The 15171-nt window shown below is 41.5% G+C and overlaps 1 protein-coding gene across 12 annotated transcripts in view; it reads left to right on the forward strand.

The window, feature by feature from the left end:
- KDM4B (lysine demethylase 4B) overlaps positions 1-15171 on the forward strand; it is a 218782-nt gene that overhangs the window by 116336 nt on the left and 87275 nt on the right. For 11 of the 12 annotated variants that reach the window (XM_067558512.1, XM_067558487.1, XM_067558498.1 and 8 more), the window contains exons 9-10: positions 6144-6340; positions 11027-11065. In XM_067558512.1, the coding sequence (XP_067414613.1) occupies positions 6144-6340; positions 11027-11065 (236 nt within the window). The remainder of the gene's footprint in view (positions 1-6143; positions 6341-11026; positions 11066-15171) is intronic. The other variant, XM_067558506.1, reaches the window with a different exon arrangement.

Consider the following 15171-nt stretch of genomic DNA (forward strand, 5'->3'; position numbering starts at 1 on the left):
ATCTGTATAAACTATCTTTTGATAACCAGATCCCTGTTGTTCTTTGGGGAGAGACGGTCAGTGAAGTCACTAGCTTCTGAAAAAAGAGATGGCTGGGGAAGCCTCAGAAGGAAATATGTGGAGAGTTCCTCTGGATTTGGTGGATTCCTAAAAGGTCCTTCTGGGCTATGAGGGAGGTGGGCTTTTTGTTAAATAGTTAGGTCAAGGGAAACACTAAAACTGAAAATATAGTTGTTTCACTAAATGGGCCCTTTGAGGCTGTCTGAGGTTCATGATTCACAATTCACATGGGTACCAGTCTTTTGCCCTTTCATGCTTCATGTGGGCACCAGTCCTGTCTTCTGTCTAAAGGGCAGGCAGGATGAGAGAGAGCTTGTTGTGTTAAAAATGGTAAGGCATTCCCCCTGAGGTGCAGGATTTTACCAACAGGCCAGTGAGAGGTTCACTGGGTGAAGCTTTTTTACTGAGCTGTTGTTTTGTTTTTCAGAAGTCAATTTGTTGCCAGTTTGGGTCTCTGATTCTTTGTAACTGAAGGAAAACAGCAAACCCTACAACATACTTTCATTTTTCTCTGAACTTGCCAGCAGGTCCTAGGAGACCCTGGTTATGAATATTCTGCTGTTTGATCTGTCATTTTCTCGGCATGCATGGTGACAGCCACGCTGTTCCCCAGCAGTTTGGTATGGCAATCTGGGCACCAAATGAGAGAAGGAGAGACTCAAAGATGCTTGATTAGATCCCAGAGTCCCTTACCTCAGTAGCTGTAAATTTTTTCATCTGTCATTTCGACTTGACAAGTGTACGGCCTTCATGTTGCCATTTAGTCATGGTCCATGCATTTGACGACCTTGTCACTCTAAGTCCTTCTATGGGTCTAAAGCCGTGGGATGATTTCTACTGAGAGAGCAAAGAAGGAAGCCTGTAATAAAGATTCCTTGGGCTGCTTGAATTAGGCTTTTTCAGCATTTCATTTGTAGCATGTATCGAGGAGTAGCTGATGTAAAGGGGAGTTGGGGCTGTTGAACTGTGAAGACTGGGACTTCACATCAGGGTTTCTGTACTCCAAACAGCACCAAATATGTCTGTCCAGCACCATTTTTTGAAGAAGAAACACATTTATTGCTTGTAAAAATGATTCATCTGATGCATTCTGGCTATGCTGCACAGCAAATCAAATCCTGTGCCTATTAAATCTAGGCAAAAGGGTAGCAGTAGTTAAACTTTTGTGCCACTGAACACGGTCTGGCGCAGCGTTTACTGTGCAGATTTTTTCACTGGGTAAATCTTTTAAAATCCAGTCCAAAACTGGCCCACGGCAGACCAACTTGTCTAAAGGTACTAGCATTTAGGGGCGTACATAAAGGAACGAGATTTCATACCTCTTCTTAATGCTATCGTTTGGGTGTAGATTTTATAGCATTGCAACTGAAAGACCTAGACATGTTTTAATTTGAAAGCACAGATTTTTGGAACGAAATTGAGCTCTGTAATGTGGCACTAAATCTCAGGAATCTATGTAGCTTAATTTATATGTGATTAGTTCTGCTTTGGTCTATTTTACCACACTTTGTTTATGTGCAGACTATTTTTATTCTATTTTCTATCTTATTTATACTTTATAATTTGAAGGTACATCATAAATATTAAGAGCTACCAGCCCTGTTGCACACAGGTGTTGCATCCTTTCTCTACTATTCCTGGTGAACCATCAGTGTTCCATCTCTAGTGACATAGCTTATTTAGGCAATGCTATTTATCCCATCCTAACCCTCTAGCAAGGAGAATTGGGAGAGGCAGAGTAGAGAGGGGCAGGTTTGTTGACTTGCACGTTTGTCCGATCTGTTCTTTTATGCAGCAGTCACTCTATGTAAAGAGAAACCCATTACAGACATTCAGGGAATTGATTGAATTGTAACACAGCTATATGGAGAGGGGTTTCTTGAAGTACCTGGACGGCTCATCAAATTGTCCGGTATTTCCACATATGAGGCAAGGCTGAAAGGAATGTCATTGTCACCAGAGTGTATAACAGTAAATAAAGGACAGGAGAGAATGCCACATGGCTTCAGTGCATGATGTGTGTCCTGGATTGATTGTGAGGAAGGTTTGGTGTCCTAAGATGTAATGTCAGCTCCTTGTATCAAAACGGTGACTCCTCTTCTATTCTTGGAGTTGTGAGGAGGCTGATCTGCATCCCTCATCTGGGTTCATGCCTACCTGAAAGCTGAGGAACTTTAAGTATTATTTTCTCTCCGTTCTGAATGTGTCCTTGTTTTCTGCACCCCTTTTGCTGAACATCCTGCAAAAAGGGTCGGTCTCCTTTATTCATAGCTAGATTATAAGCAGAAGAGGCTTGGCTCCATTATGTAGTCACCATTTTTATACTTGATTGCATCATAAAAGGGAGTATCTATAGAGCAGAATCAGTGCTCCTGCAGTACAAGTCATTCAGGGGGTACCAATTACTCCTTTGTCCTGGTCTCTTGCCATTTTATACAATGATTGGAACACAATAGGTCCCCTGAGTTCTGTCAGTACTTGAGAGAACCTTTCAAAACTCCTTTTCTTGATCCCCCCTCCCTCCATTTGTTCCTAATATTTCCATTAGAAACTAATGGCACAGCTAAGCTCTCTTTGAGAGATCTTTCTGTCCCTATTTGCAAATTGGCAGAGGAAAGATAAATGGGGATGGGGGAGAGAGAGAGTGTGTCAGTCACACACCTTCAAAAATTCTAGCATTTGTAGCCATATTTACATACCCATTTTTGCAGATATTTATGACTAAGAGGATGTGAAGATGGGGCAAAATGTTTAGAATTGGGTTAGTTCCCTAAACATAAAAGCTGAAGAATATGTGCTTTCTTTGTCCTGTTTCAACTGAAAAAACAGCTGATGCCTTTAAAACCAGCCTCCTACACCTCCACAACCCCCAGTTTGCAGTTGCATTGAGAGTACTTGCTGCTTGAAGCAGGATTACACTGCTGTGCCAGAGGGAAGGGGTTGGGGGGAAAAAGGGGGTGATTGTTTGGCCATTGTGGGACTATGTATATGACACTATTGCGGCAGCTGAGGAAATATCATTGCACGGGCTAGAAGAGGCTCCAGAGGACTGTGTGTAAATTATTCATGCTCGCTAGTGTGAAAGCAATAAAATAAAATTAAAATTGAGATATAAACATACATCATGTTAGATTTGTGTGAAAGGAGGGGAGCTTGGCTGCTGCTGGCTTGTGGCGTTGTAGGGAATTGCGGAGGTGAAGCCAGGGAGAGACTGCAGCTTGCAGTGTCACTTCCCAGAAAAACAATTGCAGTAAATTGGACCTGAAATAGCCCCGTTTTGGATTCCCGTCAATCTTTGTGCATTGATCCTTTGGGGCCCTTCAGCCCCTCCCTCATGGGAGTTAGAGTTATCTCTTTTGGCTTTCATAATTGCATTCAGGACCCTTAGCCCCAACTGACTGGATATCTGCTCTGTATTTCCTGAAAGGCGATAACTTTAGTGTGCTGAACACATGCTGGTACCAAGGCAGATGCAGGAGAGGGGACGTTCCTTGTCTATGCAGCTTTTTGTCTGGAAAAAACGGCCTCCTTGTACTGCAGGAGCACTTTGGCCCCTTTCCGTTTTGCAAGGGGGCCAATCTCCAGGACCAACTGGTGATCCACTCTGCAGAGTGCATCTTCAAGTTCCTCCTCACAGGAGCACATAGGTGCCTTTCTTAATTACTTAAGGAAAAGCAGTTGAAAAGCCACTCGATACAAATCCCTTAAGCCACTATTGATGGAGACACTGGGGAAAGCTTCTGTCCAGCCAGGAATCTGAAGCATGGGGCACCATCTGTGTTCTGGCAACTCCTTGGCCAAATTACATTCCAAGCCTTTCTTTCCTGCACTGTTTTTCATTAAATGAATTGAGTTTGCTGGAAATCATCTGGCCATAAATATTCCCTCCTGCTCAATACAGTCAGGTTATTACTGCTCCCCAAGTCAGTGCTTCGTTTCAGAGCAGAAGGTGGCCAGCACTCCTATGAAATGAAAAACAAGGGGGAGGGGGAATCCTCTGGCGGAGGAACTAGGGCAGCAGGGAGCACTGCAGAGAACCTTTCTTCTCTCTGCTGCTTCAAATTCAGGGCCATAAATATTTTAATGCTGTTAGTAACAAATGAGAGAAGAAAGGGGTGGAGCTAGCACAGCTGTACACTGCCTAATTTCTTGCTTTTCTGCTGAGAAAATGATAGAAATGTAACCAGATGGCTTGGTGTGGGGGGAGGAGGGTGTGAAACAGCTTTAAAAATATAGTCCTGGAAAATGGCTCTAATTACATCATCCTCTGACTACAAAGCAGAATAGAGATCCAATGTGTGAAACAAGACAAGAGTTTGTAGTTATCTGAGAGCCCAGCTAATAGGGTGCCATGTGCTTCCGACCACCAGAAAAGGAGTAAACACAACTCATTTGGGCTGATAAGTTGTTTTTTGTGAAGCTTATTATCTCCATTACAAATCTGCATTCCCCTGATTTGCTAGCCATTTACAGAGAGGCATACATGCTCTGGGGCTTCAGTGCTGGGGGCAAAAAACTCTCTCTGTTAGGGGCATGACTAGCAGATAGTCTCACACAGGACACATGCTGTGTGGCATGGTGGAAATGTGACCACCTAAAAATACATTTGTATCTAGTCTTTTGCACAGCTGCATACAGTAATAAATATGTATGTATAGTTCCACAAGTCAGTGCTGTTTTGGTAGCCCAAAAATGGTACAAATTTTTCTCTGGTATAGAGATGCTTCCTCTAAATGTCAAATATTTATTGCTGATTACCTTCTTCCTTTCTTCCGATGGGCTCAGCTCTTTTCCCCTCTGCATCCCCTGCATTTACATGTACCACCCTCTTCTGAAGCTGCAGTAGCAAAGATCATTTTTCAGTGCTGTAGACATGGTCTTTAGTCACTAGAAGCTGTGTATGGACATAGCCAAGCTTCTGTCTCTGATGTTCAGTTCTGACCGTTTAAAGGTTACCATCCAACTCCTGGGAATCTAATAATTATTGTGACAACTGTTTAGAAGTAATACATCACTTTTTAAGTATTTTTTAAAAATAATTTCCTTAACATGTGGATACATTTATTCTCTTGGTTGAAGTGCAGTCAGCTCGGACAAAATTAATAGCTGTCAGATTTTTCCCTGCATGCTGTTTGGTTGACCACTCTACTTGATACACATCTGTATTTTTATTTTAGTCTGTTTGTGTGGGCTCAGTTGCTTCAATGACCTGATTGCCAAGCAGACCTCTTGGTTATTAGCTGCAACCAGAGGAGTCAGCTCATGGTTCCCCTCCTGCTCCCCAGCTCCTACCAAATAGTCAGTTGACATTTGGTAGATGAGGACAGCTGAAGAAAGCTCTGAGCTGTCCTCCCGTGCCAGCACTGAACAGCCCTTGATTCTGGGTGCTGCCACTTGCTAGGTACAATCTTTCCCAAACCCGTCATCTTGATTTAGGAATGTAAAGGTTTAGCAGTTGTGGCAGGGCACAAGGTTAGGCTTTTGTTCTTTTGAGGCCTTTTTCAATTAGGAAATGTTGCCCTGAAGTGTTAGTTGTATTAGTTACATGCTCACAGGGGACTGGATAATGGGGATCTAGAATCTTTCACCTCTGGGCTTTCAGGTCAAACCCAGGCCAGGTCTACAGTAACCAAAGTTTCTTACCATCTAAAGACTGTTTGTCTCCGTCCATTTCATTAGGCCAGCATCCTATTACCTCATTTGCCACTAATTGGCAATTTTGTTGACATGCTCAGAGGACCAGAAAACGATTAACTGGGGGCTGAGATCTCAAATACCCTTTCAAGTTTCTCCAGATCAAGGATGAGAAATATTGGCAGGGCTGTGTGGGGAGCTGGCACAGTCTCTGCCTGTGCCTTGTCTGTTCTAAGGGCAGATGGAATAATTCCTTCTCCAAGGTTTTCACCAAATACTCATACATCTATACACTCCTGGTATCTGCTGTGGGAGTTATAAAGTAGATATGCAAAGTATTAACCTGCTTTGGGCAGGAAGCATGGGGAGCTGGAAGAAGGGAATTCCGCTGAGCTGGGCACACTGGCTGAGGCACTGGACTAATCATGGTGTCTGGAATTCTCTTGCAGTGTACTTGCCGCAAAGACATGGTGAAGATTTCCATGGACGTTTTCGTGAGGGTTCTACAACCAGAACGTTATGACTTATGGAAACAAGGGAAAGATAGTGCTGTCCTGGACCACATGAAACCCACAGCTTTGACCAGCCCAGAGCTGCATGCCTGGAATGAGACAAAGGCTGATCTTAAAGCTAAGCTGCTCCGCAGGTAAGGAGGGGATGGCATCCACTAGATGTCCATAGCCGAAGTGGCTAGAGTATTTTGAGCTTCTCTGGGTGTCTGAAGGATAGCTATCAACCCCCGCCCCAAAAGTGACTGAGGAGCTGCTGCATAATCTTGGCAGTACAGGCACTGGTGCTGGGGTTAAAATTTCAGTTGCCCCTCTCTAAGAACAAATGTACATATAGGGCTCAAAATTCCTAGGGCTCATGGGCTCTTATCTAGGCATTTGTACTGCATCAGTCATTGTGATATAAGGGCCCTAAAGCAGTATAGGGAAAGTGTTGTTAAAAAGGTCCTGCTTGGGCATGTGATGGCTCAGGGAATTGATATTTCCAGAGAGGAGTTGACAGGCAGGTGAGAAGAAGGGTTTACACTTCACTAACAGCCCAGAGTCCAGTATCTTGTCCTCCACAGGTAGCGAGTACCAGGCATCTCTTATTTGCCATATTAAAGCCATATTAAATCCATAATTCACCTGGCCCACTGTGCAGTGATGCATAGTCCATCACAGTGATTGGTACATTATGAATACAAACATAGACCGACATGGGGAGAAATTGCTTCCTGACTTTTGCAGACAACATATGCTGTGAAGCATGAGATTTGATTATTTTATTTTAGCTTCTCTAAGCTTGAGAGTATTCTAGTGTGTACATCAAGAGTCAGGACTCCTGGGTTCTGTTTCTTGCTCATTGTGACATTTTGGGCAAGTTACTTAACCTCTGTGCCTCGGTATTATACATGTAATATGGCATAATATCACTTTACCTCACAGGGTGGGGCTTAATGTTTGTGAAGGAGCTTAGATGAAGGATATGAGAGAAATGCAGGGAAGTTTTAGTATTGACACGTATATATAGGCTTGGAAGGATTTGACTTTTATTGGTATATGTTGGTGAACATCAATTTCACCATACACAACACTAATGACAAAAAATATTTCCCTGGATGATGAACAAAATCTACAGACAGGCAAAGTAAGAAGCATGCAGCTTAAGTTTGATTTAAGGCTATTTTCTTTGTATGTTTTGACATATTATGTTGACAATTTGTGTAATAGTTCTAAAGCTTTAACTTTTTGAATCTCAATGCCTACTTCCATTAGTTTCCTGAACCCACCAATAATTTCCCACAATTGTGAAAATTTAAATAGATAAAATAGGAAAAAAAGCTTGAAAAAAATCTGTCAATTTTTTTTTTTTTAATTCTACCAGGCCTACATGTAGAGCCTTTCACCAATATAACTCTGATTCTTGGTTTTCCCTTTGGACAGAAGTCCACATCACCACTGGCCCTCTTGCAGTTTCAGCAGAAGGGTCAAGGATTGAGCAGGTTGTGAGAACTGAGCTGCTCTTCTCAGTCCAAGAGTCTGACCCTCTGTGTAACAGTTGAACTTGTTGGCAGGATTGTGTGATGAAATATGTGCCTCACCTGTCCATGCGGTACCTATTGTGTGGATAGAGGAGTTTGGTCAATCTGACACTTTTTAACCAAAATTAAACGAATGCAAGGCAGAAATGGCTTCCCTAGCATAGAGAGTAATTTTTAGCAAGAAGAGAATGTCTGTCATCTGAAACAGTTTTGGTGACACAGAAATATTGGCCTGAATTTCACTCTCCCAGTTGAGGAAACTCACAATAGAAAATAAAGTCCTTTTAAAATGAGTATCCAGAATTTAAACTTTGTAAATTCTGATCTAAAGTAACTTGGGGAAAAAAAAGTAAAAGTCAGAGCTATTCCATGTCTTTTGGCTGCATAAATTGCTCACATAGTGATCTTTTACAGTTTTTAAATATTATGGAAATGTGTATTCTTTGTAACTACAAACTTGTGTATGCTTTTCTCATCCTGAAAAACAAGATTCCATGTAGTAAGTATGATAGCTCCATCTACCAGCGAGCAGGAGAAAAAAACACTGTCAGCAACACAAAGTATATCTACCCAGGTTCCTTCACATTTTCCTCAGTCTTTTTCCCCCTCTCTTCCCTTAGCCTTTTGCTGCTTTTGTGTGTGTTTTGGTTTCTATATTTATAAAAAGGAAGTAGTAGAGGAAGCAGAGAGAGGAAAATTACTTTTAAAGAATTTATGGAGAATTCTTTTGACACTGGATTCCCTATGAATGTTTCAGGCTCCCAGTTCACAGGTGGATGACTTCCCCACTCAGGACACAGTCTTGTCTCTTCTGTGGGGTATAGTTAAAATGAGTGAGTTGCTGAACCTGTGATACAGCCCCAGCAGCCAGTGGACAGCTCTGGAAGGCTTAGATGCCTCCAGATTCCCAAGGTGTAGTTTTGGACTCAAACCTCTTCTCCAAGCAAGCCATAATTATTGGATCTTGGGTCCTGATTTCTCAAGGCATGTCTACACATGGAGTTAATAAGGAACAACTCCGTGTGTAGCCAAGTCCTTAACTGTCCATTCCAGGGACGACGGGCCCTGAGAAGCCATGGCTTCTCTCATTTTCTTTGGGTAAATCTAAGGTTTTTCCTCAGACAAGGATGTAACCTTCAGGCTTCCCTTTCATTTATCCAATGGGAAAGTACCATGTTCAGGGAACGCAATCCCTCTTTATTCAATGGAGGCTTCTGCCCTGTTCTTTCAGGCAGCTGAGTTCCATATCTCTATGCTCACTCCCTGCTTTCACTTTTCCGTCTGTATTTTCCTGCTCTCTGCAGCAGTCTCATGTATCTGTAGGTCTGCTTGCTACTGTGCTTCTCCTTTAGTTAGGTTTGTGTGGTTGCCTTTATTGCAGCACCCTGGAGACCTCTCAGGGGCTCTTGACTCTTTCCTGCTGCCTTTTCACTCCTTGCTAGCTACCTTTAAGTCTCTATAGTTTGTCCTTTTTATCTGATTTTTTTTTTCAGACTGGCTAGGCTGTGTCTCCAGTGTTGAAATGGCGAACTGTACTTCACAGGTGGTGCGGACCCAGACTAAAACTTAGTTGCTGACTCTAGTCCTTGTTAACTGGCTTTATCCCCCAGGTATTTTGTTGAGGTCCTGGCAGTGCTCCTTTTCCAGAAGGGGATTGTTTTAACCCTTACATGGATTGCTTCCTTATCAGGGCATTTTCTGCCCATTGGCTTTGGGGAGTTGTGATTTTTCCCAGCATAAACTTTTTATGAAGGGAAAAGTTTAGTTCATAACGATAAGCAATATGTCACAAGGTTGCTGTCAGAAGTAGAGCATGATGTGTGCTTCTGGTGGAACCCTGCAATGTAAGGTTCCACAGGGGACAAAGCCGATATTTGAAGTGCCATCAAGTTGAGTGTAAGACCTTACTTCACTTGGCCAGTTAAGGCTGTCAAATTTCTCTAGCTTTGACTAACCTGTTTTAAAAAAAATTCTGCTAGATATGTCTGTATCTTTAAGCGTCTAAAATATCAATTATATCTCCCAGGTTTTCAGAACTTTTATGTAGATTTTGTTCTTTGCCTCAGCAACTTCTGCACATAAGACTTCATATTGTACATGTGAAGTGTATTGTGACATTATATGTAGCCTAGAAACTGCCTCAATCTATCTGCTTCTGTTGGTAAAACAGAGTTTAATAGCTTCTAAAAAAATCATCACTTGATTACAAGATTTAATACGACCTAAAATCAGGTGAACAGATCTCCCTTTTGTTGTTCATGAACGTTTTTCTAGAGCCACTGCTGCCACTTGTGCAGAGGCATATGATGTGGTTGACTTGATTTATGGAAGGCTGTGATTCTGCAGCTGTGGAATCCACTGTACAGAGCACTGTACTTCAGAATCTAAGATCTCATTTAAAAAAAGTTTCTCTCTCTCATGGTTGTAAAAATAACCTTAAAAATGTGAGCTGAATGCAAACCAATATGGTGATATCTGCATGAGTCTATAGGCAGTCTGAAACAATAGCTCTCCAAGGGGTGAGCTGCTCTCCATCTCAGTTGGGCGTTAAAGCTGAAACCTAAAGATATGGTCACTTACATTTCATTTTCAGCTATGTGCTACTGATTATTTTAGCATAAACATCAGCTAATGTGCTTACTCCATGATCCAAAACTTTTTCACTCTCCTCCTGAAGCCAAAATAAGTAACACTTGGATTCCTGTATTGTTGCACTGTATATTTTCCCATTTAATTTAATAAAATCCTCTGTCCTTATGTAAATGAAGTAGGTGCAGAATTTTCAGTTTTCTGCAAAATCCAGGATATCTTGCCTTAGAATTTAGGTCCAACTTGCTGGTGAGTATACAGGGCCTTTGTTAGGTCACTATATGGTGCTCGGATCACCATCACTCTTCAGTAGTTAGATCTTTCCTTACTTTATAAGGCTGATTTTGGTTGCTGCATAAAGCCCAAATTTTGTTCTCATTGCTCATCACTTCTGCTTGTATGGAATCTTGTTTTTTAGGATGGGAGATGAGTGGGCATGCTACAAGGGAAAAATTACATACCAGTAATTGTTGTTGTAGTCCCTCCTTTTCTCCCATCTTCATTTCCTCGCATCACTTATACTCCATTGCTATTTTACACACGTGTATGTGTCTCCTAATTCTGTTTGTTTTTAGGGTGCTTTTAAAATGATTTGAAGGAAAGGGAATGGAATGCGGCTGTATAAAACTCCTGTGCTTTACAGTCTTTTTGACTTGGCTTCCTGGAAGGTGGTGCGCTAATGTTTTTCTATACTGGAATCTTGTTTTGTAGGATGGGAGATGAGGAAGAAGACAACAAACAAAACTATCGGTATGTAATTTCCCTTTTCCCTTCCCTATTTGCCTGAGGTCCCCATAATGAAAAAGAATAACATTACTTGATAGCAGTGACAGGGAATATTGAACTCTTCAATAATGGACTGCTGGATTGAAGAGAACCCAACCGCAAGGCTCAGATAATATGGAGGGGTTCAGAAACTAGGGATATGAGCCAAAGCATAAATATCTAGAGCGAGAGAATGGGTCTGACCTCTTTAGAGGTGTTTGAACCCCACATTCTTGTTCTGCCCCATACTTCCTTTGGTGGGAGGAGATTAGATGATGATTAGCCATTTCTTCCATTTCTCTGTTCTCAAACATTTACATATCCTTGTGATAGGCATTTATGCTATGCTCATATAATCCGATTTTAACCTCAACTAGACCGCATTATCTCTGTTTGCTTCTCTGGAAGAGAAATAGCTTGGTCTGAATTCCAAACATACCCCTAACCTCCTACTGCTGAATTTATCCTGGGTTTTTAAATCCTTTTTCCTATTGTGGGAACAGCTTCTCATTTCACTCTATCAAATCCCTTCATAATTTTGAATATCCCTGTCAGGTCATTTAATGCTGACATGTCTGACTGAACTGAGCTCATTGTGATACTGGATTTTAGATGGTTGTCAATGTCAACTGTATTTGCCACACTGGATTTATATTCAGGATTCAGTTCAGAATAGCTTACAACTGTGAAGGCTTTTCAACAACCTGAGCAAGAAAGCAATCCTGCACTACCTTTAGCACCTTGATTACCTTTGTTTAGTTTTGCTTGCTTTGCTTGTCATTTGAATAGATGAGTAATTAGAATGCTGTCTGATTAAAATTACGGCTGCTTTATTGGAAGACGCTTTTCCTGTTCTGTTTTCTGACTCCGAGCTGTAGCATAGAACAACATCCCAGAATCCCAAGTGACTTTTTGTCCTTTTGTCCATACTACCTCTGCTGCATCACTCATGCTTACATCATTTATCTCTGCAAACTAATTGCCATCTACTGCCCTTAATTTGCCCTTACAAGTCACCTTACACCTACTTTATTTTCCTTGTTTAATAAAAACAGGAGACTGTTTACCAAATCTGTAGATGTTTTCTTGGATTGGCTAGCTTTGTTGTTCCAGTAATGGAATTCTTATTCTTGAGCACCTGTAATTGTAAAATCAACTGTTGAATCATGTCTGATCCTAGTGGCATGGAGGATATTCAGATACTGTTTCTGAGGCCTCCTTTGTTTTACCGTCGCTTGATTTCCTACCGGTGTTCATCTTCTATCAGGAGAGAGGCTTTCCATTCTACTTCTGGTCCTTCATTCTTTAATGTGCAGCTGATATTCTGAATAAACATAGGCTAGTGAAGATGCTGCCCTGACACGGTATTTGCATAATGGTTAATTGATTGTGGCTAAAGCTAATTGGTCAACAGAGCGGGTTGCCAATAAACAGCAGCTGCATTCCAAAAAGTTTAATTGGATTAGAAGGTTTTATAAATGAGCTGCCAATAGGAGAAGCAAACAGGATCTGGAAGGAGAATGGTTTCTCCTGTCGTCATGCTTGCTTTAAGAAGAAAAATCTTTATAAAGAGGAAATTGAATTACAATAGAAGTTTAATATGCCCAGATAGCAGCCAAGTCAGCCAGTGGGTGTGTTCTCTTCTGCATGCTCTCCCGCTTTCCCTCTCCTAACCTTCCCTTTCCCCACCATGCTTGCTCTGCAGTGTGCAGACTAGTTCTGTTCTCTCATCTAGTATTGTGGAGTGCTGGAGCTTTTCCAGAAGTGGCCCCGCTGCATTTGACATTTATTTAACACCAGCAGAATGTTCATCACAACAGACCTATAACTTTTTTTTAAAAAAACCTTAAAACGAAGAGTTAGGTTGACTTTAAAAAACAGCATCTGAGACCATCTTTAGTGGGGAGCCTGATCAGTGACTGATATTTTAAAAATGTGCAGACCTAATAAATGTGTCCAGTATCTTAAATTCGGGCATTACTAGCTCCTAGGCAAGAAAGAGTTTGCTTGTATTAATCAGAACTCGTCTCTCTGGTTTAACGAAGCTCTGTGTTGTCCTCCAGTACTCCTTCAATCACCCTGATATTGCTTTGGATCATTCCTGCCCCCTGCTTTCCTGCATACAATAATTGGCCTGTTAATTTAGAGAAAGCTGAGTAGTGCAGGGAAATTCTCTGAATGATCATTTTATATGAGGGTCCTAAAATACTTCAGTTGGGATAATTTTGCAGGTAGTTGGCCTCTTAAATATTGTCCCACCTCAGAGGCAATCTTCCTAAAACAGTTTGTGTCTTCCTTCTCTCACATAAGTTTCAGGGAAAGTCAGCATGGTCTGGTAGTCAGAACTCTCAGGTTCTTTTATCTGGGATTGTGATTGAGTCATTGACTTCAAAGAAGGTCACTTAACCTTTGTCTGTACATTGGGAGTGATACTTGTTTCTAGGTGTATAGAGCATTTTATGAATGCTAAGTGTTATTCCTTTCCCTCTTTCTCTTTGCTTCCCACACTTTTCTTTCTGCGAGCCTACTGATTAGCAGTGAAGGTCCTCAGTTAACCTTGGCTGTTGTAAAAGGCCCACCTACCAGTGTCCACTCTGCTCATTGCTTCCCAGATTATTCTAAAATTGCTCTGAAGCACATTTCAAGCTGTTGAACACACAAGCTTTACTTGGTTCAGTGGCCTCACTTAGCCATATTCTACATACGGTACGTTTACAATTCTTGGATTGAAATAATTCTGCCGGAACACCCCTGCTTCCCTCACCAGTGTGAAGTTTATCTTATTCTGTGAGTTTGTCCAAACTCTTCACAGTTTTAACTTCTCCTTAAGTCACGTAGAAATATATCACTTTTGAAAAGAGAGAAACTCCACCTTTTTGGTTTTTTTATCCTTTCTAAATAATTTTCAAACCCCATAATCAGCTAGGTTCTCCACACTGTGAGCTCTCCAAAGCAGTAGTGTTCTCACGGAAAGATCACCTTCATTTAATGTGGTAGTGTAGATTATCTGCCCCTGCCTTCAGAACTAGACTTTTAACTAGATTCACAGACAGCCTGACCATTTCTGATATTGAAAATGTGTCCAGGTAGGTAACATAGTCTCTTTCTTCTAGTAATGTCAACCCATCTACTTGTAACTCCAGAAATACAATTTCATCAAATGGGAATGCTCTTTTTTTCCCTCCTGGCTTATATCCCTCCAGCTTCATAAAGAGGGAGAAGAGCACTGGGAAACCTTTATTGCATCTAATATGAGGTTGAAGCTTACAACTTATTTCAGCCTTTGTGCCGTACTTGTGGATAATAGGAGTAAAACACATCCTTTACCACAAATAGCCTCCAAAACTTGATTCTGCTTTACCAACTACAGAAGATTTAACTTCTAACAGAAATTGGTTCATTTTTCTCCCTTCTGAGGAGGTGGTATATTTTCAGGATCTTAGTGAAGAGAAAAGCAGATCCTTCTGGGTTCGACTGCATGTTCTGGCTAATGAATGTCTTGTAGGTGTGAAGTGAACATCTATACTTAGAGGGAGACCATATGGTTAGAGTCTAGCAATTCTAAATTACTGTGCATGTGGATCAATTTTCTTCTGTATTAATCATTCATTATTTCTCAGGTTGGTTTTTTTTTCCCCTCCTTATTTGGTTTGTTGCCTCATTAAGGGCTCTGTTAACTTCATTCTACTCCAAATCTAATTAGCAGTTGAGTTTCTGGACTGGCTCTGAGGATGTGAAGCTGGATTCCAGCTCCCTTAGATTCTTGGGCAGATGAGTTGTCATAGATGGCCTTGCATTCCTTTGTAATGGGGTGGCAGATGCAAAGGCATGGAATGGGGACACCATATGGAAGCTGCTACTTTCAAAAATCTCTGCATGCTAAAATGATGATGAAAGTCACAGCTCTCTGAATCAGTCTCTGCTGATAAAGGATTTTGTTAAGCTCAGACCCAGGACTCAGAGACCTGAGATACTATTTTAAAAATGAAATAAAATGTGGCTCCTAAACTGGAGGGACTCCATGGTTTCCTGCCCGCTAGCCCCTCGGGTCACTATCTGCAGTCTTCCCTCTTGGTCTTCACCAGCAGGCA

The sequence above is a fragment of the Emydura macquarii genome, unplaced genomic scaffold (assembly GCF_026122565.2).
Source record: "Emydura macquarii macquarii isolate MOO-44397 ecotype Brisbane River unplaced genomic scaffold, CSIRO-AGI_Emac_v2 contig_306, whole genome shotgun sequence".
NCBI classification, from domain to species: Eukaryota; Metazoa; Chordata; order Testudines; family Chelidae; genus Emydura; species Emydura macquarii.